The sequence below is a fragment of the Numenius arquata genome, chromosome 4, assembly GCF_964106895.1.
Source record: "Numenius arquata chromosome 4, bNumArq3.hap1.1, whole genome shotgun sequence".
NCBI classification, from domain to species: domain Eukaryota; kingdom Metazoa; phylum Chordata; class Aves; order Charadriiformes; family Scolopacidae; genus Numenius; species Numenius arquata.
In genome coordinates, this window is record NC_133579.1 from 37,601,031 (window position 1) to 37,626,564 (window position 25,534).

General features: G+C 47.4%; 1 protein-coding gene across 2 annotated transcripts; it reads left to right on the forward strand.

Moving 5' to 3' along the window:
- Positions 1-1,703: 1,703 nt before the first annotated feature.
- IRX4 (iroquois homeobox 4) lies at positions 1,704-11,552 on the forward strand. 2 transcript variants are annotated; one of them, XM_074146598.1, is made up of 6 exons: positions 1,704-1,952; positions 6,743-6,901; positions 7,804-8,055; positions 8,660-8,766; positions 9,745-10,067; positions 10,260-11,552. In XM_074146598.1, exons 2-6 carry the CDS (start codon positions 6,857-6,859, stop codon positions 11,009-11,011), a joined length of 1,479 nt encoding a protein of 492 aa, XP_074002699.1. In that variant the 5' UTR covers positions 1,704-1,952; positions 6,743-6,856; the 3' UTR covers positions 11,012-11,552. The 2 variants fall into 2 exon arrangements, with proteins under 2 accessions (XP_074002699.1, XP_074002698.1); XM_074146597.1 differs by lacking the exon at positions 1,704-1,952 and having other exon boundaries at positions 6,857-6,901; positions 9,646-10,067.
- Positions 11,553-25,534: the final 13,982 nt, after the last annotated feature.

The window sequence follows — 25,534 nt, forward strand, 5'->3', positions numbered from 1 at the left end:
GGCAGGCCGGCCCCGGGCGGGCAACCCCGGCATCCACGTCGCTGTGGGTTTGTTGCTCTGCTTTAAAATGCAAAGGCTCGCTGCACGATTGGCTTTCTGTTTACAAGTGCAGATGGGGAGAAGGCTCACGTTTTCTTTCTCCGTGTGGTTTCCCCGCCTTGGAAGCTGCAAGGGCAACCCGAGGAGGGAGAAAGGGGAAAGAGAAGAGGATTTCCCAGTTTCAACATTCATCAGATTTACCCTGTCACTGCACTACAAGGTGCAGCGTGTGTCGAACATTACGAGCACGGGTCCATGCAAATGACACAGGCATGAAAGAGCCCTGGCAAGAATAAATCTGTCCATGTACAGATGTTCCCTATTAACGTTATTGTTCAGCCTTGGTGGTTACGGTGGGAAGACACCGGATTAAAAATTCCCATTGCCACCCCACCTCTCCTGAACCTTTCTCCCCACACCTCTTTGTCTTCGCTTAATTAGGTAGGATATAATATTATCTTTTTCTCCTCTTCTGTCTTATTGAGACGTCTGCCCAGGCTTACGCCTTTAAACAGGAATGATATTGATCCCTCCTCCCCCTTCTGTCAATCCCGATTTGTCCCTTTTCGTGCTGAACAAACAATTAAGACAAGAAAGTACCGACTGCGCCGTAAAACTTAGCATACGGCTGTCTCCCTCCCCCCCCCCTCAACACACACCCCCCCAGCAGGGCTGCCTGGGCGCTGCGCAGCCCCTGGGCAGCGGGCAGGACCCTGCAGCGGGGCCGAGAGGGTGGAGGGGGGCTGCACACTACGAAAGACATTTAAGACCGGGGGCTCGCTGCCAGCTTGCCCAGTCTCGTGTCCGAGTAACTTCTCCGCAGGGGGAGAGCGGCGGCGGCAGCAGCAGCAGCTTGCGGCTGAGAGCGGGCGGGACGGACGGACGGACGGACAGACGGACGCAGGAGGACGGAGAGGATAAGCGAGAGAGAGCGCTCCTGCCCCGACCTGCCTGCGGCTGCCGCCCCCACTCTCCCCTCCCCCTGGGAGGAAGGCCCCGGTGCCCGGGCAGCCCCGGCGGGCTGTGCCCAGGGCGGGCGGGGGCGGCCCCTGGGGCGCCGCCGGCAGCGGGTCCCGGAGCCGGTGGCCACCGAGTCGCCCCCTCCCTGCGGCTGGGGGCGCGCTGGGCCGCGCAGCCCCCGGCAGGTCCCGGCGCCCGGCTCCGCCGCGCTGCCCCAGGGCTATGAATGAAGCCCAGGGCGATGGGTGGCCAGGTACAGGTGGCCATCTCCTGCGCGCAGGGCTAGCGCTGGCGTCCCAGCCCACCTCCTCAAACGGGAGGGAAACAAAGACGGCGAGAGAGGCAGGGAGAGTTGCCTGTAAGTTTAGCGCCTTTCGGTCGTGACTCGCAGAGATAAATGATAGTTCGGAGGTGCGCGCAGTTAATCAACGCTACGGCTGCCTTACAGCGTGTGCAACCCGCAGATCATTAGGTTAAATGGAGGACATTCGTGTCCCTCCAGAATCAATGCAATTATTGTTGGCAACAAGGACAACAATTGGAGTGGCAGCACTAATTTTACTAACCTGCTATTAATTATGGTGTCCCCCACGCCCCAGACGGCGTTTATAACCCGCGGAAGCAAGCGGTGCTGGCTGCTTCTGGTTTAAAACGGGAAAAGTTGGAAGTGGAGTGCCTGGTCGCGTTGGAAAGTGTTAATCAGTAGGAAAGAGTGTGATCAGTGGAGCTATTCACTGGAACGTCACTCTGGCACGGGGGGTTAGTGAAGTGGTTGTGGCGCCTGGGGACCGAAGGCACTGCACCGCTCCGCTCAGGTATTGCACACTGAGAAATGTCTGCGTTAGTTCTCCCCAGCTCCCTGCGAAGCCAGCCAGCGCGGAGGAGAGGAGAGAAGCCCTGCCATGGCACAGCCATCGCTACCAGGTTTTAGCCGAAGCCTGGCGTGATCGCAGGTAAACATTTTCTTCTTCTTTTGGTGGTGATGCCTCTGTGTGTGTGTGTGTGTCTCTCTCTCTCTACGGAAGGGGGGGGGGGGGGGGGGGGGGGGAAGCGGTGGGGTTTATTCCCCCCCCCCCCCCTTCGGAACCTGCTTTAGCAGCAAGGCAGCTGAAAACGAACTGCTGGAGGGAAGAGAAACTATCTGTGATGAATCATTTGGCTTTGTGCAATCTTTACCCAGGACAGAGGGCAAATGTATTTTAACATATGTGTGTTATTTCTTGGGAAGGGGGTGTGGATGTGATATTCAGCGAGCGCTAAGGTAAGGTATCGAGCCAAACTTTCTGAATTTTAAGACAAACTTTAAAAGGCATAGAATTTGACCTTGCAAGTAGGAAAGTTTTATCTTCGCAGGCAAGTATGTTCAAGCTGTCCGCTGCCAGAGAGCTCAAAGGCGGTGGCGTTTGAATGCCTACGAGTCTGCGGCGCTGGGGGTACAGGAGCTGGAAGGAGAAATCTTCCTTATACAGTCTTTGCTTTGCTAGTGAAAGCGTGGTTGCGATGCTCTGCACCGGGCAGGTAAATGTGGACATGTTGTAGGGTCCATCTAGCCACCCAGCAGCTGCCCAGGTCGCAGCGTTTGCTTCTCTTGCTGAAAAGTTTTGTCTCTCTGTGTGTGTGAGTGTGTGTGTGTGTGTGTGAGAGAGAGAGAGAGTGCGTGTGCTGGCTCTAGCTCTTAAGTGTGAAAAGTTAATAAATGCAAAGAACAGAATGAGCATGTGAGGCCTTTTTGCTTTTAAATCTAGATTGTTTGCCAAGAGGATTGAAGACTTATTAAATGAAAGCATTCAAATGGCTAGCTTTGAACAACTGATTTTACGTGCAGTTGTAATCTGAGCAAATTAATTAGCGGCGCCTTCTTATGCAACTGTTTTGTTTGTCATCACAGCTCTAGCGATCACAAGCCATTGCACAGGTTTGTGCAGGTCGGCAGCATCAGCTCGCTGTCCCTCGGTTCAGAGTGCAGGAGATGCAATTACACCTCAGACGGGCTCAGGAAAAAAAAAAAACAATCGTATTTACTGTCGATAGCGACTTTATGGGAGCTAATCTACTTGAAAATGTTGTAGGCTGCCCTCGGTTCCATGTCAGATCCCAAATGGGCAACATGTAGAGCTTCACAGCGTTTGTCAGGAGGTGTCAAGGTTGCTTTAAATCTGTAGCGTGAAAACAAAGCAAAGTCGACGGAAAGAGCTCGCTAAAGTCTGTTTAGCCCATAAGCAAATTCCGTCGCTGAAATATTTCCAGGAGTGGCAATAACCCCTCCAAAACAGGAGGCGATGAAAACGCAGATAGTAAAAGTGTAGCTGCATTAACCGCCTCTAGATCATGTCCCTGAAGACGTCCATCAAAGCGTTAGTCCTGAAGAGGTTTTCTGTTTTACCTGCTGTGGCCTGTTCCAGCATCACAGCGTTTCCTTCTCGTTTCATGCTTTTATGATAAAACTTGTATGAACGTTGGCTCCAGGTTCTCGGAGAAGAAACACGTAACCCTCGGAGAGAGACTTTACTTGGGCTTTGGCTCTAAAATCCCTGCTCGCCCGGGTGTGCCGGCTGGCTCTTAGGAGAGGGGAACTCTCCAGCGTTTCCTATTGATCGCGATGGGTTTCCTTGTTGCTCAAACTTTGGAGAGAGCAGCCTGTGTTTCTCTTTCTCGAAAGCTGTTAACTGCTTTGTACAGGAAAGGGGCTTTGGCAAGGATCAATTTTTATTGCACGGCAAAGACTTGCATTTTCCAAATGCTTAAGGATATAGCCCACAGCATTAAGCGTCTTTGCTTGGATTTGAACAGTGTTATGTTGTTTATGTGCAAGAACCACAAAGGTTATTTTAAATCATTGCGGGGCTTATTGCATGTTTGTGCGCTGGCACCAAAAATTCAAGATGAAATATAAATTGTGTTGAGTTTCTTATCAACAAAGGGCCATTATTTGTAGATTGTAAGTGAAACAAGACATGAACGCTGGAGGAAGATGTAATGTCAGCTTTTAGTGTTTAAGGTTATTAAGTGTTTAAGGTTATTAAGGTTTTTTTGGTGGTGGTGGTGGTTTTGGTGGTGGTGTGTTTTTTTTAATGGCTGCTTTCTAGGGAATACAGATTGGAACTAGCACAAAGCTGACCGGGGTAAAGTAATAGAGCAGGCAGGCTGCAAAGAAAAATGACAAATAATTATCATGATTAATACAGGAAAGTTCAGCGCAAAAATGGGCACCAGAGTATTTGCATGGTGCAGTGAAAGACAACTGTGATATATAAATAGACAAGGACTATAAATATTGAATTTCACCTTGTATTTTAAAGTTTAATAGACTCATCTAAATATCAAAACCTGTAGTCTTCTGTGGGCCACTGCGGACCTGACATCTGCAGTAGTATCAAAAGAGAGAAAGAAAAAAAAAAAAAAAGAACCCAAAACTCCCACAACACCAGGACTTCTCCCAAACTATAGCCTGGAAAACTGAGAGGACTCCTCCAGGCAGTCCTCTAGCTCTCCCCCAGCTAATTATAGTGCTTTACACCGAGCCGCTCTTGAGATAAGTGCAACTGTTTTCTCCCCTAGCACCGGTGAGTTATACCCCAGGGCTTAAATAAACATCCCCCAGCGCAATCGGCGCAGGAGGCAGAGCCAGCAGCTCCGAACGCTGCGTGTGGACCATTGTGTAAACACCGGGTGTCTTTTCTCCCCAAACAATGCCCCAGCCCGTCAGCACGTCGCATAGAAGGAAGCTGCTTGTAAATAGTAGCTGGAAGTATCGTTCTAGCCTGGCAGCACCGGGGTAGCAGGAGGAATAAAGGAGCGTTTCTATAAGAGCAACCCAGTGCTTAAGTTGTTAATATTCCCAGAAAGGAGGTATTAGCATTTCAGGTAAGGAAAGAAAAGGCACTTCCTTCTCCCCCAAAATCAATACAGAACTCAAAACCAATTATTAATGTCATTTGATTCCCGTTCTTTATACCTTTCTCCCGGCTACAGATACTGTAGCTGTCAGGATAATTTGCATGTACTGTATCTGATATCTTTTATTTGCAAACACTCTAAAGCGCCATAAAACGCTGCTCGGTTTAGTCTAACTCAATCCGAGAACTAGTATTTTCATCTGTAAATTAAAGCAATTACGCGGCAGATATTATATTATGTGTACTGTGGTCTCCAGATAGTCATCAATCACCCTCAATCGAGCTGTCAGTGTGGGCAGATTCGTTTCTGGGAGGCAGTCTTCCAGCTGGGGAGAAGAAGAGAACATCATCATTAATTAGAGTGTGACCCTGGGGCTATTCACATGTCTGAACCCAGGAATCTCTCTGAGCAAGTCTGCACACCACGGAGCAGCGCTCAGCTGCACCAGCAGCCGAGCTTCAGCCTCGGAGCTGACTCCGCTTCCTCCACTCGCCCAGCGGCTTCCTGCTCGCCCTGCCCCGACCGTAGCTAGCCGTCGGATGGAGAGCCTGGAGCTGCCGTCCGGAGGAAGTGGCCCAGGGCCACCTCCGCCCGCCGGCAGCTCCAGCATCTCCTCCCCGACGGCAGCACAGAGGATGCTGCCTGCTTGGAGGTGGGGGGGTGGGTACTAGCCCCCAGAGGACAGGGAAGCTGATGGTAGCGGTGGGGCGGGCTGGGGGAGAAGGGGATGATGGAGACGAGACTCCTTCCCAGGCCCTTCTTCACTCGGGGGTCCCGGGGAACCGCCTAACCACCTTGAAAGAGATGTTTGAGAAATAGCACTTGGCACTTTTGAATTGTACCCCCCTCCCTCCCTAATTCCCCCCACCCGCCCCCCTCAGCCGTGCGCACCTCGCAGCACAGGCGGGCTGGATACGGCCCTCCGCCCCGCCAAAGGCTGGCTCTTCCAGCCGAGATTTGCGATGGAATCAAAGTCGTTTTAACGTGAAAAGTCAGGTCCTTTCAGTCATTCCCCGGAATACGCTTGTAGGGTTTTCTACCTGTAATCACACGTCTGGAATAAAAGCCGAAAAGAAAAGCAGGATTGCATGTCATGTGCTTTATTGTCAGCGTTAGCGCTAATTTTAACTGTTGATTAAATCTTAAATGAAGACTCAGTCGTGTGTCCCTTCATATGTCTTGTTTGTAATTGAGACTAATTATTACTGTGGGGTGGGAAGAAGCAGCTGCTCATTAATTAATTTCTAATTAAAAGTGCTTACCAGCCCTTCAGTGACGAAGGAGGGTGGGGGGAAATCTTAGCTGATATAACATTGATCCTTCGGATTAAAACCATTCATTTACTTCTCTTCCCTTCCCCGCAGAAATACACAGAAATGTTGCAAGTAGGCGTAGCCGCTGCTCTAGAGCTTTCCAAACTTTCGCTCCTGTTAGGCAGACAGGGATGCTGGAGAGCCTTTTTTCCACGCCAGGGCAAAGGGTCCCGAAAATGAGTGTTAAACTTACAGACAGGTTAATTTGAATAGGGTTTTTTTGGGTGACGTCAGAGGCTCGACTCTTCTAAAACACCCTGCTTCTGAACTGATGTATCTGTATCACTTTTATTCCCCTCCCCCTTTTTTATTTTTCCGTGGGTACAAACTATGTATTTCTGCTGTCACGTTTGCCAGCCTCAGAGCCCACACGTAACAATTACTTCTGTTTCGTAGCTGCAGAGGACAAGGTGCTAAAATCACTATACATTTTTTTTTCCTTTTCATTCGGTTAAAAAAAAAAAAAAAAAAAAAAGAAAGTTTAAGATTTCGTGTAACTAAATTAAATGTGGTTTTCTGCTTCGTCCTATAAGCATCTAGGGACCTGTGGTTACCAATCAATTGGTACAATAGAGCAGAGCGAGGCTGCAATAGCGTGCAGATCAGACGTCTCGCCTTGTTTCTAGATAACTGGGAGCCTCTGTACCATGTCATATCCTCAGTTTGGCTACCCTTACTCCTCTGCACCCCAGGTAAGACTCTTCGCCTACCAGCGTTAATTGATTGAATTTCAATCCTTATTGATTACTTCCGTCAAGGGCTGAGCGCGGTAGCCATCCTCTCCAGCGCGCGGGAGCGGCACGTCGGCTGCTCGCTCCGCATCTTTCCGAGATGCTGAAGTTATATCTCGAGCACGTATTTTAAAAGGGGAAGGAACACGCGGGATTTAGGGTGTTTGGGGGTGCTAACGGTGCGTGGGGGTGGATTACGGAGATGAGGGAGGTGAGAAGGGGAGCTAGAGATCCCGTAACCCGCGTTCCCCCCCCGCCCCCATCTCCTCCCTCCCCAAGCGCTTTTTTCTCTTTCCCCATTAAATTCCCAGTTTAGCAATTAAACACGAAAGTACTGAGGTCCGGAACGTAGAAACACAATGGGATATTCTAAACCAGCAGGTTAATAACAGATGCGTGCGTGGCTGCTACAAATCTGCAGTCAAAATAAATATGCATGAGTGATTCAGAAAAAAAGGTTTAAAAACGCAGATGGGAAGCATTGTGCTGCAAGAGGAGGAAACCGGTGTAGACCCAGTCTTGTGAGAACACACCAGAAAAGTTAGGTTTTTAGTACAAAGTGCTGGACCAACGTGTTACAGAGGATTAAACGCCCACAGTCACGGGGCGTGCGGTTGTTGTTGTTGTGGGATTTTTTTTCTTAAACTGGTAAAATACTTGCACCTCTGGGGTTCCTCCAGAGCGTTTTTACCCCCATTGAAGTAAAATACGGAAGGGGAGGGAGGGAGGGAAGGAGCGACACCCCAAAGCTAAGACGTGCTAAAAAAAAAAAAAAAAAAAGTTCCAAACTTGGTTACTTAGTTTGGGAAGTTGTTCCCCCCACCCACCCCCCAGTTCCTCAGCGCCGCTCTCTTTCCCTCCAGTTCCTGATGAGCACCAACTCCCTGACGACCTGCTGCGAGTCCAGCGGCCGGACGCTGGCCGAGACGGGGGCGGCCGCCTCCGCCCAGACCCCCGTGTACTGCCCGGTGTACGAGAGCCGCCTCCTCGCCACCGCACGACACGAACTCAACTCCGCCGCCGCCCTGGGGGTCTACGGCGGCCCCTACGCCGGCCCCCAGGGCTATGGAAACTACGTGACCTACGGCACCGAAGCTCCCGCCTTCTACTCCTTGGTAAGCCGCCCGCCGCCCCGGGGGACGACAGTCCTCCGCGCCGCTCCGCGCTCCCCCCGCGGGGCGGTGGCTGGTCGGTGGGACCTCTCCGCGGCGGGGGCAGCCCCGGGCGCTGCTTCTCCTCTTCATCATCTTCATCCTCCTCCTCCCTCGCCCGCGCCAGCCCGCTTTTGGCGACAGGCGCGGAAGCGCGGCGCGTCCAACTCCGCGGTCATTAAATATTCAAGCCCGGCACGGTTCTCACGGTAACGCAATTAAAAGTCGCGCCTGACGAGGTGGCGGCCGAGAGCGGGGGGCCCGGCCGGGCGGGTAGTTTGGGGCGGCCCAGACCCCGTGTGGCAAAAAATGATGCGCTCTTCTCTGCCAGCCTTTTTTTTCTTTTTTTTTTTTTCTTTTTTTCTTTTTCTATCCTCCCCCCCCCGGCACCGTAACAGCGCGAGTTAATGTCTCTATTGATCTCGCTGGCCGCCGCGGCCGAGGGGCCTCCGGGAAGGTCCGGCACCCCCCCTTCCGTCCCCTGTCCCCCCGCCCCGGGGCCGGTGGGGGGGGATCCGATCTCTCGGGGAGGCGGGGGCTGAGGGCGGCGGCGCGGTGTCTCTTGCAGAACAGTTTGGAGGCGAAGGACGGGAGCGGGTCTGCGCATGCGGGCATCGCCCCGGCGGCTGCCTACTACCCCTACGATCACACCCTCAGCCAGTACCAGTACGACAGGTAAGCCTACGCATCCCCCCCCCCCGCTACGGCCCCGCTCGCCCTCCTCTCCCTCCCACTCGCCCTCCTCTCCCTCCCACTCGCCATCCCCACCCCTCCCCGCCGCACGGCCGAGCATCCTCGCCGCCCAGCATCTCCCTCCCGGCCCCAGCCCTAGCCCCATGCCGCCTCCCCTTCCCCACCGAAACGCCCCCCTCCCGCAGGCAGACCGGCACAGGGTCCTTCCCCGCTTCGGCCCCCCCCCCGGTCCTTCTCCATGAGGGGCGGTAATTATCTTTTCCTGCGCGGAGTGAGGCTTAGGCGCCCGGGCATCTCTGGTATGTTTATTAGTTTTAAAGCAGCGCAAACCCACTTACGCGCCGTTTCGAGCTCTGAGGCCCATCGGGCGCCGGTGACCTTTCCTGGAGGATGTGCATTAAATATTCAGTCGCAGCCCGGTGTCATCTGCGTTAGGTTTCTACAATTTCAGGAACAAAAGGCTAGAAGAGATTACTAATGAAAGGGTGGGAGAGGAAATATATTTCTATTAACAGTTACACCCTGGGGTCACCCAAGATGTATTCTGTTTGGGGAGGAACTGATCAAACAACAGGGAAGTGGGATTTCTGTGCGTTTGCAAGCTGCTAGGATTTCCCCGCTGCCCGAAACGTTGACATTGACTTCACGGCGAATAAAGGCAGGCGGTTTCTCGCCCCTTTCCGCCACCACCGCCACGGCACAGCGGGGATTTGCATTGCCCGGTGCTGCTGCTGGCTGAACCCTTCCTCCTCCCTTTCTTCCTCGGCCTGAATTCTCGAGGCGGGTCGCCCCCCGAAAGCTGAGCTGTCCTCGCCCGTCTCCCCCCTTTCTGGTCCAGCCACTCCCCCGGGGGTGCCTCAGGCAAGCGGCCGGGGCCGGGGCCTTGGCACCCCGCGTCGGGCAGGTCCTCGGGGGGCGAGGGCGCCGTGTCACGCTGGGACTGTTCCCCTGTGCCCGCAGGTACGGCACGATGGACGGCGGGACGCGGAGGAAAAACGCCACCCGGGAGACGACCAGCACGCTGAAGGCTTGGCTGCAGGAGCACCGCAAGAACCCCTACCCCACCAAGGGCGAGAAGATCATGCTGGCCATCATCACCAAGATGACCCTCACCCAGGTCTCCACCTGGTTCGCCAACGCCCGCCGGCGGCTCAAGAAGGAGAACAAGATGACCTGGCCCCCGCGGAACAAGTGCTCGGATGAGAAGCGGCCCTACGAGGAAGAGGAGGAGGAGGAGGAGGAGGGTTCGCAGGAAGAGGCGATGAAGAGCGGGAAAGCCGAGGGTACCCTGCTAAAAACAGGCACTTAGCGGTTCGGCGGCGGGGTCTCGGCCGCCAGCTCGCCCCCGGGGCGGGCCTCGCCCGTGGGGGCGGCCGCGGGCCTCGCTCGTGGGGGCGGCCGCGGAGCAGCGCGGCGCCGCCAGTGACCGTGTGTGTCTTCTTTTTGCTGTCCCTTCCCCCGCCCCCACCCCGCAGAGCCCACGGGCAAGGAGGAGAAGGAGCTGGAGCTCAGCGACCTGGAGGACTTGGACGCCGCCGAGTCGGAGAGCTCGGAGTGCGAGCTGAGGCGGCCCTTCCCGCACCCGCTCCCGCTCCCGGGCGGTAGCCACCCGCCGCGGGCCACCGAGCCCCCCGCCGCCAAGATGCCGCCGCCGGCCGCCGCCAGCGGGGAGGAGGAAGAGGAGGCGGCGGCGGCGGAGCGGGCGCGGAGCTGCCTGAAGACGGCGGCGGAGGAGTGCGGCCCCGACCTGCTCGGCGCCCGGCAGCGCAGCTGCGAGTCCAAAATGTGCTTCCAGCAGGGGCAGCAGCTGCTGGAGGCGAAGCCCAGGATTTGGTCCCTGGCGCACACCGCCACCTCCCTCAACCAGGCCGAGTACCCCTCCTGCATGCTGAAGCGGCAGGGGGGCTCGGCCGCCACCGCCGTCCCCGCCCCGGTCAGTGTCATCGACAGGCACCAGGATTCGCCGGTCACCAACCTCAGGAACTGGGTGGACGGGGTGTTCCACGACCCCCTGTTCAGGCACAGTACTTTGAACCAAGCCCTGAGCAACACGACAGTTTCCTGGGCTACCACCAAAGGAGCCATTCTGGAAACGGGCGCCTTGGGACGCGCGGTGGGGAACGGCGCCAACGTGCTCAAGGGGCAGCTCTCAAACTTGGCCCACCATGACTCAAACAAAGAGTTTCTGGCGTTTCCCAAATCAGGAAGCAAAATGTTTTGTTCCTAACAGGCCCGCCGAGGGGCGAAGGACTTTCTAACGCTTGAAGAGTCAGCTACACTGAAAAGAGACTTGCGAGAGTTTAAATTTAAATATAAAACTTTTCTTTTCTTTTTTTTTTTCTTTGTTTTTAAACCCAACCAACAAAACCGAGGATTTAAAGTTCAGTTTGCTCAGTTCAACGGACAGACTTTGCTCATTGCTGTTCTGAAGCATTTCTCCTGGCTGCGACTTTAAGGGATCAATGTCGTGAAAGTTATTTAATTCCATGTTCAAAAAGCACGTACTATAGCGTAGACCTCCTTAAAAAGTTTACATCCGAAAGTTTACAAACGGGAAATTTTAATTCAGATTTAATTTAAGGCATGCCGACATTAGTTATAAAGACTTTTCGAGAGTTTTTCCTCCTGATTTCCTTGTTAGCATATAATTCACAAACAGCACTTCTACTAAGTTTACACCTACTGCACAAATTTCTCTTGACAAAAAAAAAAAAAGAAAATATGTTAAAAAGGTATGTTCACTCCAATAAATTGTCTGTTTCAGAGGTAACACAAGTGGTGGCGTTTTGCATTGAGCAACAAACACCTTTTTAGGTTTCAAAATTCTCCCGTCGGAGCCGCTCCCGATAATTCCAAGGACAGTCAACAGGCTGCCGGAAGAGGGGAAAAGATGCTCCGCGGAGCGGTGCCGCGGAAGGACGGATCCACGGGAGGGATGCTTGGCGTGGTTGCTCTCCGCGCTTTACCGTGCCCCCGGGCCGGCGGGGCGGTAGGTTCGGGGGGTGGGGGAGGAGGGGAAGCATCTCCCTCCCCCCTTCTCCGAGAGGCGATCGGACGGGGGTCGGCCCCAAAGGGCCGGGCTCGGCCGCGGAGTCGCCTCCGCCGCGAGCGGAGCAATTGATTCACATGGAAAATTTGGTCTTTTAAAGAACCGTTTTAGCTTTCCAGCTCCTCCGCCAGTATGGAGAATCGCTGATCCTCCATGAATATTTCAGCACTTCAGGACAGATGCTTTACCGTTTTGACATTAAATAGAGTGCAGCCAACAAAAAGAGAGAGGGAGAAGAGAGCGAGCGCTTTCGGCGTGTGATTCAGGAGCACTCGCAGCCAATTTACCACTTAGGTAACAAACGTTTAAAAGATTTCCTTTCCTTCCCCGGAACGGGAACAAACTTTACTGATCCCCCGGCCGGGAGAGAGTGAGAGCTGCTGGAAAAGAAACTGCTATAACAGAACCCGGCTGACCCAGACCGGCCTAAACCCCCTGAGCTGCGGGGGGGGGGAGCGAAAGAGCCCGAAGGACTGAGCTGCTGGCACCGGACAAACAGAAGAGCTTTTCTTGCCTCCCAGCCTCCTCGCTCATCCCATCCCTGCGGCTCCCCGCCAGCCCTCCCTTCCTCCCCAAATAAAAAAAAAAAAAAAAAAAGAATACGATGCTATATATATATATGTGTATATGTATAGGCAACGATAAACGCAACCGAGACGGTACCCAGCCAAAATATAACATACTCCAGCCCGCAAAGTTTCTAGCAAGACCTGTTAGTGCAAGGACTGAATAAAGGAATCCGGGTGCGGAGATCAGATCAAGCCCTTCCCCTCGCTGCGAGCAGCCGTAATTGGATTGTATCCAGTCATATTCCCTGTCATTGTATTGACTTTCGCTCTCTTGGATGATATTATCGAGATCACTGAACCCCTCTGCTGATCTGGCTGTCAAAAGGCTCAGACAGGAGCCCCCGGCCTGGAAAACGTGCATCAGCCAAGATAATTTGAAGTGAAATTTTCATTTTGACAGTAAACCCCTCAATTTCTAAAGGCTCTGCACCCGGAGAGCTCGGTGGCAGGGGGAGGCTTTACAGAAAGCCCACGTCTTAAACTGAAAAGGGCAAAAGAACTCGAATTAGTTGTAATAGATAAAAGGGCAAAAATAAAGAGTCAAGGGTACTTGACAGTAATAGCGAAAGTGGAGTCTCCGGGGAGCCGCGATCTCAGCTAAAGGCTGGGCCGGCAGGAATTTTAATGCGGCCGGGGCGGCCGGCGAGCTTTGCCTCTGAAACCCTTTAGACAAAGCAAATTATTTTCAGCCAAACTAAGGAGGTGGGGATGAAGGAGGGGAGAAAGAGGGAAGGGTGGAAAGGCGGGTGTTCAGGCTGCCCTCGGACCTCTGGCGGGGCCGAGCGGGCGGGGGGGGGAGGAAACCCTCTGCCTGCTGCGACGGCGATTTGAAAGCCGGGAGGGTTGTGCGTGCAAGCCCTGCTGTGTCTGCAGGGACCGGGCGGGGTGACACCGGCTCCCCCGGTGGGCTTCAGCCTTCGTGCGACAGAGGCTCCGGTGGGGTAGGAGGGGACTTCATTCCTGCTGCCAACACGGCTACAGCCGAGTGTGTGTGTTTGTGTGAGGGGAGAGGGCTGCTCCGCTGAGCAGCCAGAAATCTCCCTCAGCCTGAGAAGTGCCCCGATTCCTGGGGAGCGCCGAGCACCCCCACGCCGTCCCGGGCAGGCGACTGACAGGTCGCACCGCACGCAGTTATACATCATTACTGACCGGCCTGGGCTCGGTCAGGAATCAGATTTGGTCAGCTCGTCATTTGGGAGGCAGCTCCCCGCCCCCTCCCCAGGGCTTAAAAAGAAGGTGAGAACACTGTGGGCAAAACACAGGCGCACTGAGATACCAGAAGCCAAAAGAAAAGCGGATCAAACCTTTATCCCTTCGTTTTCGTGTCAATGTCGCTACAAAACAAGTTTGAGTTAAGTTTACATGTGTGTTACACAAGAGCAGATTTCTCCGGACCAGGGGACTGGCCGTGTGTTAGACCTGGTAGGTGTGTGTGTGCCTGTATGCCCTCACTCCCATTAAAACATTGCCGATCCCGACATGAGACTGTATAATTTATGGGGGAGGGAAAACAGTTTCTTGCTTTGGTACACGAACCTTATCTCTAGATCAGCCGTCAAATGCAGTGGTCTTTCAAAAAGGTTGGTTTTTTTTTCTCGGGTTTTGTTTTGGTTTTAAGTATGAACAAAAAGAGTGTGAGAAATTAATTTTGCGATTTGATTCAATGGCACAAGTCAAAGATCAAGTCCAGCCGCTTTAGAGGAGGCTAAGGGGCTGAAAGGGAAAGCCGTGCCTCTTGTATGGTTGTACAAAGCAGAAATATATAGGCAGACTGAGAGAGAGAGAGAGGAGGTGGGGGAAAAAATCATAGAGAAACGGCTTGAAACTGAGAGACTCTAAATCATTCAGCCATGGCAAATTCAAACACACAAAGGAGGGGATGCTAAATTAACAGTGCTTTTTACATAGAGCCCAAATAAAACTGTAATCAGCGACGCGTTACTTTTCATTAAGCGAGTTTGACAGCAGCATATTCAGCCTCGACAAGGGAACAGGAGCGAAGAAATATACGGCTCTCCCAGCCCGAGTCATAAGATAATTCCTTAAGCTCCATTAACAACTCTTAGCCGCAGGAAATGGGCTCCCTGAAAACATCTCCAAATCTAAAAGCTTTATCGACCTCTCAAACCTCTGCTGATGGTTCTATTTTTTTAAAAAAACTTAGAGGCGAGACGTCCAGCAAGGTAATAGACTTTGACACAACACCTTCTTAACTAGAGAGAGAGAGGCAGGGAAAACGAGACCTTAAATGATATTTAAAAGGCAGCCAATTAAGATTTAAAATGATTGTCTCCTGAGATTATGCATGCGATTTATGTCATCTACTTTTTTTCCCAGGCATGCATGCAAAATTGCAACGGGCCATATTGCCTGTTCCTTAAATATTATTATTAATAATAATAACAATAATAATAATAGAGACGGTAGCAATTAACAATCTGTAACCATCTCACATAATTGTAAATGTTAATTTAGGAAAGGGCTAGTGTTTAGGAAACCTGATTATAGAGTACCTTGCAACAGCCAGCTTATTTATAGGTGCCTAATTAAAAGACAAATAGGTGAAATGGTACACACATTTTCTATTAATATTTAGGAGCACAATTCTTTTCATCCTGAGTGCATATTTGACTATTAAAGTCTCATAATCTTCACAGTTACAGAACCCAGTGTAGCAGCTCCTTCCCATCAGCCACATGAACAGAAGTGTCCAAGAAGACTTTGTCTTGGCAAGACTTTGAACATTACGTATTTTAAAGATATAATGGTTCAGAAGGAGACTCTGACTTACTACAGTCTTTTTGATATACATTTACCTTTTCCATTTAAATTTGACCTTCAAATAATATGAAGGCTTGAGAGTGCAAAAGTGTATCCAGTTAAATGCCAAGAAAAGAGTTAATGCTCATGTTGTACCATTTCATGCAGAAATCCTGGAAAATGCAAGAAAATATTATAACTCACTGATTTTGTGAGGGATCAAAAACTCTTTCAATTGAGAGTGTGACTGTAAGTGAATGGGGAGGAAAAGGATCACCCAAACACCACTGTGTTTTGGCCAAAGTGTTTAGTTCCCCCTCAGATGAAGTTAGTACTGGCTACAAAGCGATGAGCTTGGGTCTGAGTCCCATGTCTCTTGAGGTTTGTGCATGTAACTTTGCACATAAAAAAGTGAAGAATGCAGAGATGTTAATGTTCAAATTATACATTTTTATTTGCCTGATTAAAAAAAAAAAAATGTAATAATCGTGCTTCCCCTTAAGGAAGCAGCTTTTTCTGATGGAATAGCTAAATGTCCAAAACACAGATGCCGAAACTGTGACATCTGGCATGGTTTAATTCACATTGACTGTCAAAGAGGCTGTGGGGTGCTTAGGACTTTTGGGAAGGGTTCTCTTCGTACTCCTTGTGAAATGGCACCACTGCTGAAAATTATTCCAGATTCATGGGCCCCCCAAAAAGCAGTCAGTTTTAACATACACACCAACTGCATAGGTCTGGGGTCAGTTTAATGCACAAGCCATCAGTCTCCGATACCATATGACGATATAGTAAAATCTGAATTTGGTTGAGAATGTGAAGATACATTTAACATAACCTGAAGGACCCAGGGAAAAGGAAACGCTTGGGAGCAATTCAAACACAAAAGATGATAATCACTTCCCAGCGTCTCCCCACCCCATTGAGATATGGGCCTGGGTTCAGGGAGGAAAGAAAGAAGCCCCCATGCGACCTGGAGGGAGTGCATATAGGCAAGCCCCGCCGGTATCCTGCTTTCCACAGTGGGGAATGTGGTCTGAGCATGAGAACTGCAATTGACCTACTTACAAGGCTCAAGAGCTATTTCTTGACCATCCCAGTTTAAGGAGAGCATGAAAATGAAGGAAATATATTGAAGGAAAGTGTTCTCTTAATATTCTTTTTTTTTTTTTCCTGACACAAATACATGAAAAAATTATTTTTCTCATTGATTTGGCTAGACAAAAATGAGGGCATAAAAATCTTTTTCTTCTCTGTTTTACCTCTATTTCCTTTCCCCAAATCAGCATGTCATTATTTAAATTTTGAAATGGATGGATTTCAGTTGCACTTTGTGAGTATTTTGTCAGTGGTTTCCATGGGATCATAATCAGGCCATTTTTCAAAGAATACCTCAGAAATCCTTTCTGAAATACTGCCAAGGATGACAGTGGCGATGAAATGGAACGGAGGAAACACCTCCCTCCAACATTATTTCTTTGATTTATATGACTCCTATGGAATGTCAAAAATCAAACAATTAAAAAAAGAGATCTCATCAAATACTTCCCTTCTATTGCGAAACAGGATTAAAACACTTGCTAGAAAATAGAACAAAGCTGAATAACCAACACTTTAGCTATGTCCTTATGACGGGAGATGTGCTACATCAAAGGCTGACGAGTCTTCTAAAGATTTGTCCTCTCTCATAGTATCTATCAATTCTGGGCTTGTAATACTCTGATAAGTCATTCAGAGTAAGTTCTGTTGTCCTCAATCTGAAAGCACTCAGCTAACTAACAGGTTAATTATATTAGCATTTTTGCCAGGAAGAAAACTATTGGAAAGGTAGAACAGCGCCCAGGGAGTGAGCTGAAGGGGAACACTTCCAGGTAGGAGAAGGGGCCATGAAATGAGTAAAGGGCAGAGTGCTTGGGAATCCATTGTGACTGGGGTTCCTCTTCCTTTCTTCCTGAGAAAAGGAAAAATGACCAGCCAGGCCCTTACAGAAGTTATATAAAACACAACATAGTGGTTTTCCTTCTGGCCTGGTTAGGTTACAGCACACAAAGAAGAGTGCTGTATGTGACAGTGATGTCATATAAGTCAACCCTGATGACATCAGCTGTTGGTAGCCATGTGGATAGAATGCCTTGGTTTTGAGGCTTCATGCCATTAGGATGCCCTCTTTCTGCGTATACCATCATCTCACCGACCTTGGGACATAAATGGCTGATGGTATATTAAGCAGAAGAGGCAGAAGCTGGGAGCTGTTGTTGTCACTGCAAGTAAAGGTGATACATAACTTTTAGTCCAATGTCACATCTGTGATCAAGTAGAGGTAACATCATTTTTTTGAGTCTTATTTGCCACAAAGTCTGGTATATGCAATTTAATTCTTTGGTTGCAGTCTTCACAGAGAAACAAGTGACAACATGCTCACTTAATGGAGCAGTCTCATAATCTTGCAGATAAAAGTAAACTGGATCTGAACCAGCCTGGACAGTTTTGCAGTTAGTTTACCACAGGTTTGGCCCACACTAGCAAAAATAAACAATAACTAAAAAAGTAAGGTGTTCATGTTGATTTTACTGGGAGAGTAAGGCAGGAAAGCCCCACTATGACAGAAGACTCACTAGAGGAAAAGGAGCAGAGAACGAGGTTTTTGTGATAGGAATTAAAGCTTTTTATTAAATCCATGCACCGACCCAGTACTGATTTCTGCCTTCATTTACATAAGATTTAGTCAGATTAACTTCATTAATGCTTCTCTGTATTTATGGTATCATATCAGACAGCAGGAAGGATCCTTGTCCGTGAGGCCGACTTGGGTAAACTCTCTGCTGACACAGTTCCTGCACGTAAACCTGGGGTGTAGCAACACCCACATCATACATGAAGGAATCTCACACTATGTAACTGGTTTAGATTAAGGATTTTAGTCACATAAAGGGAATGCTTTACTGAAGCAGGCCAGTTCAAGCTATGTTACTTCTGTATTAAACTGAAGGAAATGGAATCAACGAATGTGGAGGCCGAAAGTCAGATTCCCAAACTTATTGCCAGGTTCACCTTCAAACATTTCCACTAAGCCTCTCTTCTCTGACAGTAATGCAGGAGAGAAACATCAAGAACTTTCCCTTCATCTTCCCATCTGAAGGAATGGAAAGCCCCTGTTGGTTGACTGATCTGTAAATAAGGACATTTGCTCTTCTCCCATGTGCTGCTACACAACCTAGTCAGTAAAAGGTCTTCAGATACAACTATTCTCTTGCTATGCATGAATCTTTGCTGCTGCTCTTCCTTTGCCTGAACTTTCCATTTCTAGGAGAAGTGATGAAAGAGAAATAAATATCAGGTGGGAAGTAATGTCCTTCATTTGAACAAGGAGTTACAGACGCAAGCTCATGCCTATCACTGTGGATGAGAGGCTGAATTCTGCAATTGTGAGCAATTATGTAATACAAAGGTATTCCTGGAAACAGTCACCACACCTCCATTCTACACATTTCATGAAATAAAACTTTTCCAAAATCTTAAAGTAAGACTTTTTAATTAAAATGAAGAACCTAAAGAACTCAAATTATAGTGCACTACAAAAAAAGCAAGAAATAGTGCCAATCGTGCAAGTTGGCTGAAGAGTAAGGAACTTCTCATAAGAAAATGCTCAGCTGATTCTGAGAAATGAGCCTTGTTCCATAGTAAAAGCAAAACAAAAGGACATGAACACCAAATCCTCATCCCAAATTATGCATTAACAATATGCACAAACCAAGCCTACTACACAATGTCCCATCTTTTCTTGTGAATCTCTGTTACAAATAAAAAGGTGAAAAGCAAGCAAGCAAACAAACAAGACAAACTGAGTTATACATCAAGAAAACAGAATTTCCTAGTTGCTGGAAGTGACTGATAGAAGTTTGGGAGAATGAGATTACACACTTATAGTATGAGTAGGATGAAAGCAAACATCATAAACAGATAATGCTGCAGATACTTGAAACATGGCCATCAGTGCTTCCTGCAGACACCAAATTCCTGCTTTTTGCTTTTGGAAAGACTTTACTTAGCTATTCATAGACAATTCCCATGCCATTCTTCTCCAATTAATAACAACCAAACAATAAGCTTCACATGGAATGTGCACAGCAGTACCATAGAACTAATTTATAGCTGCCACTAATTCAAAACTGTAACTCCTTAATCCTGAAGAGCGTAAGTGGGCCAACTTGATCACTGAATGGGCCCATTTTTTAATACAGGCAAACTGTATTATAATATCAGTCTGGAAACCTGAGTCACAGTGCATGGGGAAATCAGTTTATTTACTTACTGTCCTCTCTGATCAGCCTCCCATGAGGATTACTGTGGCTGAATTTGAGCTTGGTGCTCAGCCTTTCAGAGCTATCTCCCAGCTGACTATACCTAAGTCAGTATCCCAACCCTTCACAAACAAAACCCCCAAGCTCTTCACAACCTAACTTCGAGCTTGGACCCTGAAGACTGAAAAGGGTTGGTACTCCTGAGTGTGAGGGACCTGTGGGGAGAGGACAGTGTGGTGTGTCTTGAAGTCTTCTAAGCGCTGCTCTCAGATGGCTAGAGAAAGGACACAGTCCATTCTTGATCAGCGGTGAGCAACTGCTGACATCCTTCTCTCTCTAATCCCAATGGTAGGACAGACAGTGACTGAGCGGATCAGGGACATTTTATTTCGTGATGCATCATTTACAGGAGAGTGGTGAAATGCAATGTTCTGTTCACTACGAACGTGTCCCCAAATTTGATACAAAGTCAGCTGAGCACAGGAAAGAGATTCTGCAGACCAAGACATAACAGCAGCTTGTTGTTTCCCCGTGAGTGACTGCTGTGTGAGGCTATGTATATGGGACAGCCAGAGTTACAGGTGAAAACGGATTCTTGCAAAGATAGCTGCAGAGATTCCCCTTTTGGACACACCTCTTTTCAGCTGGTATGCCCCTGGGGTTGTTATTTTTAAGCAGTTGGGACTCTAGATGGCCAGGAGAATGTGACGGGAAGTATCGTTACAAGACCTTGACTGCTGCTGTCACAGAGGTAGCTGACTGGTAGACAGACAGCTCTACAAATAGGACAATGTTAAGAAAAGGATGTAAGGAAGTGTTTTATTTTCATTCCATTGCTTTTAACTACTATAAATTCTTCAGACACTGAGATGTAAGGAGACAAGGTTTTCAGCCTTCCTCTTGACTTATCCTGATTAATGCTCTGCCAGAAGGAAGTAATATATTAATTGTTTGTGATCTGGAAAAGGATAAGTCCCTGACTTTGCATATGTTACCAAAACTCAGTCAGATAATGCTGTCTTAAAGGCAGGCTTTGGCACAGCTCTCACCAGTGAGATTTCCTGAACTAAAGAAGGATGTGTGGCCATGATTATTGCATCCAGCTTCAAATAAAGGATACTTCCTTCTTCAAAGCTGGAGCAAAGAGACTGAATCCACCCCACATGCAGATTCATGTGCATGGAAGATACTTTAGTGTAGCATACCCCACGCCACCAAATCTTTCTGTGGAAACAGTAAGCCCATTAGAGCCATAATTTAAGAAATAGAGACTGAATACACTCAGTGAATGCACTCCGCACAGAAACAATATATGCTCTTAATCAGTAACACATTTTCTAACAGCTTCAGTAATGACAGGCTGCCACATGTTTTGGGGGGTTGGATTAAAGGCTAGGCACTTCTCTGAGAAATTGAGTTAATCACTTTTGACCATTTTGCTACCTTCACTTCAGAGCTGTATCTGCAGCATATTTCACTGTATGCTGCTGATGCACTGTGAAGTGGTTAAGCAGGTCCTTTATCCTTCTAGATCTGGACTTTAGCACTTGCATAAATAGTACTGTGGAAAAACCTTTGTTCAGACTAGACTAGGGCATCTCTTCCCCCCTTTGTTCCTCTGCAAGGTCCTGAAGCTTCTGATTCAAGAAACTGGCAATTATGCAAACTGTATCTATATGGAATTTGCTTAAAAAGCCCAGAATTTCAATATTTTGTTCCTCTTGAATGCTTATTTCGCCTATCTGTTGTTCCTGCCCACCAGATCTTGGCCCTGCCCTTTCAAGGAGCATAGGAAGAAGTAAGGACCACAGAAGCTGCTCTCTCTCAAACTGTGCCCCATCATACATGTAATTTACTTTAAATAGCATGGGAACTGAGCTTGCCTAACGTGTGCATACACAAATGCACACACACACATTAAATCATGATCTATATTTTTTAGTGTAGTTTGCCAATATTAAGACTACAGGCCAGGAAAAAGGTGAGCTAGTAATTCAGGGTGGCATTGTTGCATGATAGATCATGCACAGTACTTTATATCACCTTATCTAGTTTAAGCAATATCAATTTCTTCATTACCACAATTATTTATAATGGTTATATGAAGAAATAAAACCACTTGCATAGTCTCAGATATTTGCAGGTACATACCTCTGCAAGTAGAAAGAGGTGTTTCTGCTGGACATACTAAAGCTTCAGAAATTTTTTCTCACTCACTTGAGCTTGGTCCCTAACTCATACATGTCAGCAAAAACTAAATGAATATCAACTAGTTAAGCTGCATGTTTTAGCTGTGATAAAATTCAGTACTTTTCATTTATTTTTAATAAATTTAAGTATGGCATAAGATAAAACTATCTGTATGCTTTAATACATATGGACAGACACATACATTTACAAAGCTTGCTTAAGTAGGCTTCTCATTTTCCTTCAAAGTCCCCAATGGATTCAAATGACATATGGCAAGAATTCTTTTAAGGTAATCATATAAGAAAAACTGAGGAGATGGAAATACATGGTTGTTGACTGTAAGATCAAAGATCCCCAGTGAGTCTGTGAACAATCAGTCCATACTGAAACGGGTTTTTATTCTTTCTAACCTGTTTTCTGCATTTTGTACAAGATGTGTGACTTCCATATTAAAGTAAATGTGAAGTAAGCACACGCTGGGTGATAAGATTATTGGTTTTGGAAACAGAATTAGAGTAAAAATTGCTACTTCCAAGCTTAGGATCATCTATTTTAAAATAATACTTATTTTTCTATCAGCAACTCCCAGAGTTATAACTGGAATACAATTTGTATTTAGCCACAATAGTCCTACCTAAGGCAAAGACACCAGCTACTTCAACTGAAAGTTGGGGGTCTCACTTTTCACAACTGACGCACTTTCTTCCTTTTGAAAATTCTTTGAGGATATAAAACAATAAGAAAGCAGATGGGCTTTTATGCTGCCATTTCTAGTCATTTTTTATTCTTTACTGCTCATGTTTTAATAATTAGCACAATTCAGACATAGTGATGTTTTTAATGCCTCTAGGGAAGAGAATATTTACACTAAAAAAGTTTTAGACAGTTTAATTATAATACAAATAATCAAGAAAACATTAAAAACTCATATTATTTTCACAGAAAAGCAATTTTACAGTGGACCAGTAATACCAGCAGTTCTACTATTATAATTTAAGGGATTGATAATGCAACACTGTGACAAAAATCTTAAAGATTATTTACTTTATAGACATTTTTATGCGTATAAGTGATTCATAATTAGCCTATTTCTCACAAGTTTGATTTTCAAAACTGGGCGCTCAGTAATTGCCTGCAGTTTTACTAGGAGTTTTGCTGAAACCTATGACACAAGATGGTGCAGCCATCAGCAGTCAGACTACTGTTTTGATGCTACAGAACAATAATCCTCATTAAAAGATTTCTTTGAATCCTGGCCCATCTTTTTACAAGTACAGTCTGATAAGCTGGAGCACAGCAATTTCTGAACCTGAGGAATGTGAGCATGAGAGAAATTCAGGCTTTATAGAAATTAGCTGGATCCTTAGATATACTGTTGACTTTCCATTACATATATTGTTGGTATTTGACAGTTACATACTGTACATAATTAATTTAGTTCTTTTCCCCGTTATGTACATGACCTGATTGTAATTTTCCCAAATTAGATAATTTTTCATAATTATTCATCATATCATTTATGTGAACAAATGTCAGACTATGGTTTGTCTACAAATGCAGAGCTGCATCTTCTGCTGTGTATGACCGACCATGTAAATCAACTCCCCCGCCCCTCCTCTGGATACCCTTAGCTTTACAAATGTGAGCAAAGACAAAAAATATTTCTAAGGCTTTGAAATTTTAAGGGAAAGCAGAGAGCACTTTAAGCAGAAAAAGGCAGCAGGCACAGGAAATTTAGGACAGCTTATGCTTTTTCTATCATTATTTGTAAAACTTGCCTTTTTGAAAGGATTATGTTTGATTACACTCATGGACAGCAGGTTAATGAATAGTTTGGTTTCTTTTTGACACACTGAAGTCAATGGAATTACCTGATTTTAAGCATTTTAAAACCCCCAGGCTACTTTGCAATAACTAAAATGGTAACGTAATTGTCTCATCCTAAGCCAAAGGAAGTATGTGGTTTATTGCCTGATCTTAGATTCTTATTTTTAAAGCTTCAGCTTTTTCTTTGTGCCCCACAGAGATTTTGTTCCTGCATGTAGTAAGAATGGCAAACCCAACTGCAGATGAGTAAAAAAATAAGGTGTTCACCTAATCAGCTTAAACTCCCTCTACAGCCAGTGCAAAGAGATGTTTCCTATGGTAGGTCCTCTAACCTCCAATATCCATGATGGGTTAGAGGAATCCCACTCAGATCTTGCTGTGAATTTAGGCAAGTACTTTTCAGGGCTTTCCTCTTCACTAGCTGGTCACTCACTGTTAGTTCATTCTAATGTGTTGGTCAGGGGTTCAGGTCTGACAGAATGCAGGTTTATCTATTTGACTCTTTTTAGTAACGTCCTGAAGGGAGTCCCAGGAGCTGACCTGTACAGGAACAGAAGACCTCGCTTGCATTTGTTGATACTAAAGCTTTGACTGAACTGAGGAATAGGCTTGTTCCTTCAGTCTCACAGTCCCAGTCCGTTAGCTACTCACAGCAGGGGATTGCTGCAACAGATCTGGACTCCCTCCTTGCTTGTTCAGGTTTCCTTCAAGCACAGAAGAAATGGTGATTACTGGGGATTTGTCTTAGCATTCAGGCAAAAGCAGCTATTGTGGTACCCTAACCTGGGGGCCAGGACAAAGCACCCGTGGGTAACTCAGACTGTCTGGATCTTCCTCTCTGCAGTTCCAGCAGCACTGTCAGACTTCCCTTAACCCGAACACAGAGATCTCAGCATTGGTTCAGACAAAATGTCTGAGTATGAAATAACCTGGGCACACAATGGCTTCTTCTCCATTTCTCCCTGAACAACACTCTGTAGAACTGGTTTGTGTCTTTTGATCTGGACTTTCCAGAAAGCAATAGTTAAAACAGAACAGCACTAATCTTCATAAGTAAAGCTGGGAGCTAAATATTGCACACAGCCGTTGAAATAAGGGAGACATTGCTAGCATACCTCTCCATCCTGCAAGGCATGCTATCAGCATCATGCAACCTAAAAGGCAAGCTGCTACTTCTTCCCTTTCCTATTAGCTTGCAGCTGCGGTGGCTGCCCAGGCTCTGCGATACAGTCTTTGCTTTGATACAGCACAATAGGCTTCAAAGTGGAACACGCCACGGAATTAGGAAGGGTGGATTGGTTTGCTTCCATGCATCATAATCTTCTCTTTCTTCTTCTCCCCCCTTCCCCATGGCCTCTTATCGCTCATCCTAGTTCTGCACTGGCACTGTTCCCACTAGCCCTGCTGCTGCTCTTTCTTCCTCTCTCAGTCTCTCACCATTACTGTTTTGCATCCTCTTATACCTAAAGAAACTTCCCCGCCTCAACCTCATTTCCAGCTTCTCCTTTTTTTTTTTTTAACTTGAATTCCATTCAGTCATAACAGTAGTAGCTGCAAATATCTCCCAAAAGCTCCAAGTGGCTTCTCAGACATGTCCATTTCTTTAAATGGCCCTGGAATAAGGAAGAAAAAAATATATTTTATGTATATCTACCCTGTTCACCACCTGAGGAAAAGAGGTACTTTGAACCTGACATAAGGACAGCTGAAGGCAAGCAGTGACAAGTGGGAAAACCTGCTACCAGCTCCTGACTGGCCGTGTTCTCTTGTGATAACTCATGCCTCCTACTCCTCCAGAGTGTGTGAACAGCCATCCACGGCTGCTTATTGTCCACAGGCTGCATTCGTTCTGCACACTGAGGCTTCGGAAGATTGGCTAGAGCTTGCTCTGGGACCTCTGAATGTGAGTAGATCACTTCATTTATCTCTGGGAGCTAGACTTGGTTCTTAAGTCAAAGAGTCCTGGTTTGTCAACTGCCTTGTACCTCCTTCTTGAAATGCAGGGATTCTCTGTGAGATCAGTTCAAAAGGAACAGAAGTTAGCTGAATTCTGG

Coding starts and splice junctions, on each gene's coding strand:
- IRX4 (XM_074146597.1), top strand. CDS start 6,857: ATGTCATATCCTCAGTTTGGCTACCCTTACTCCTCTGCACCCCAG. Junction 8,056..8,659: donor CTCCCGCCTTCTACTCCTTG/GTAAGCCGCCCG, acceptor TGTCTCTTGCAG/AACAGTTTGGAGGCGAAGGA. Junction 8,767..9,645: donor AGCCAGTACCAGTACGACAG/GTAAGCCTACGC, acceptor GGGGTGCCTCAG/GCAAGCGGCCGGGGCCGGGG.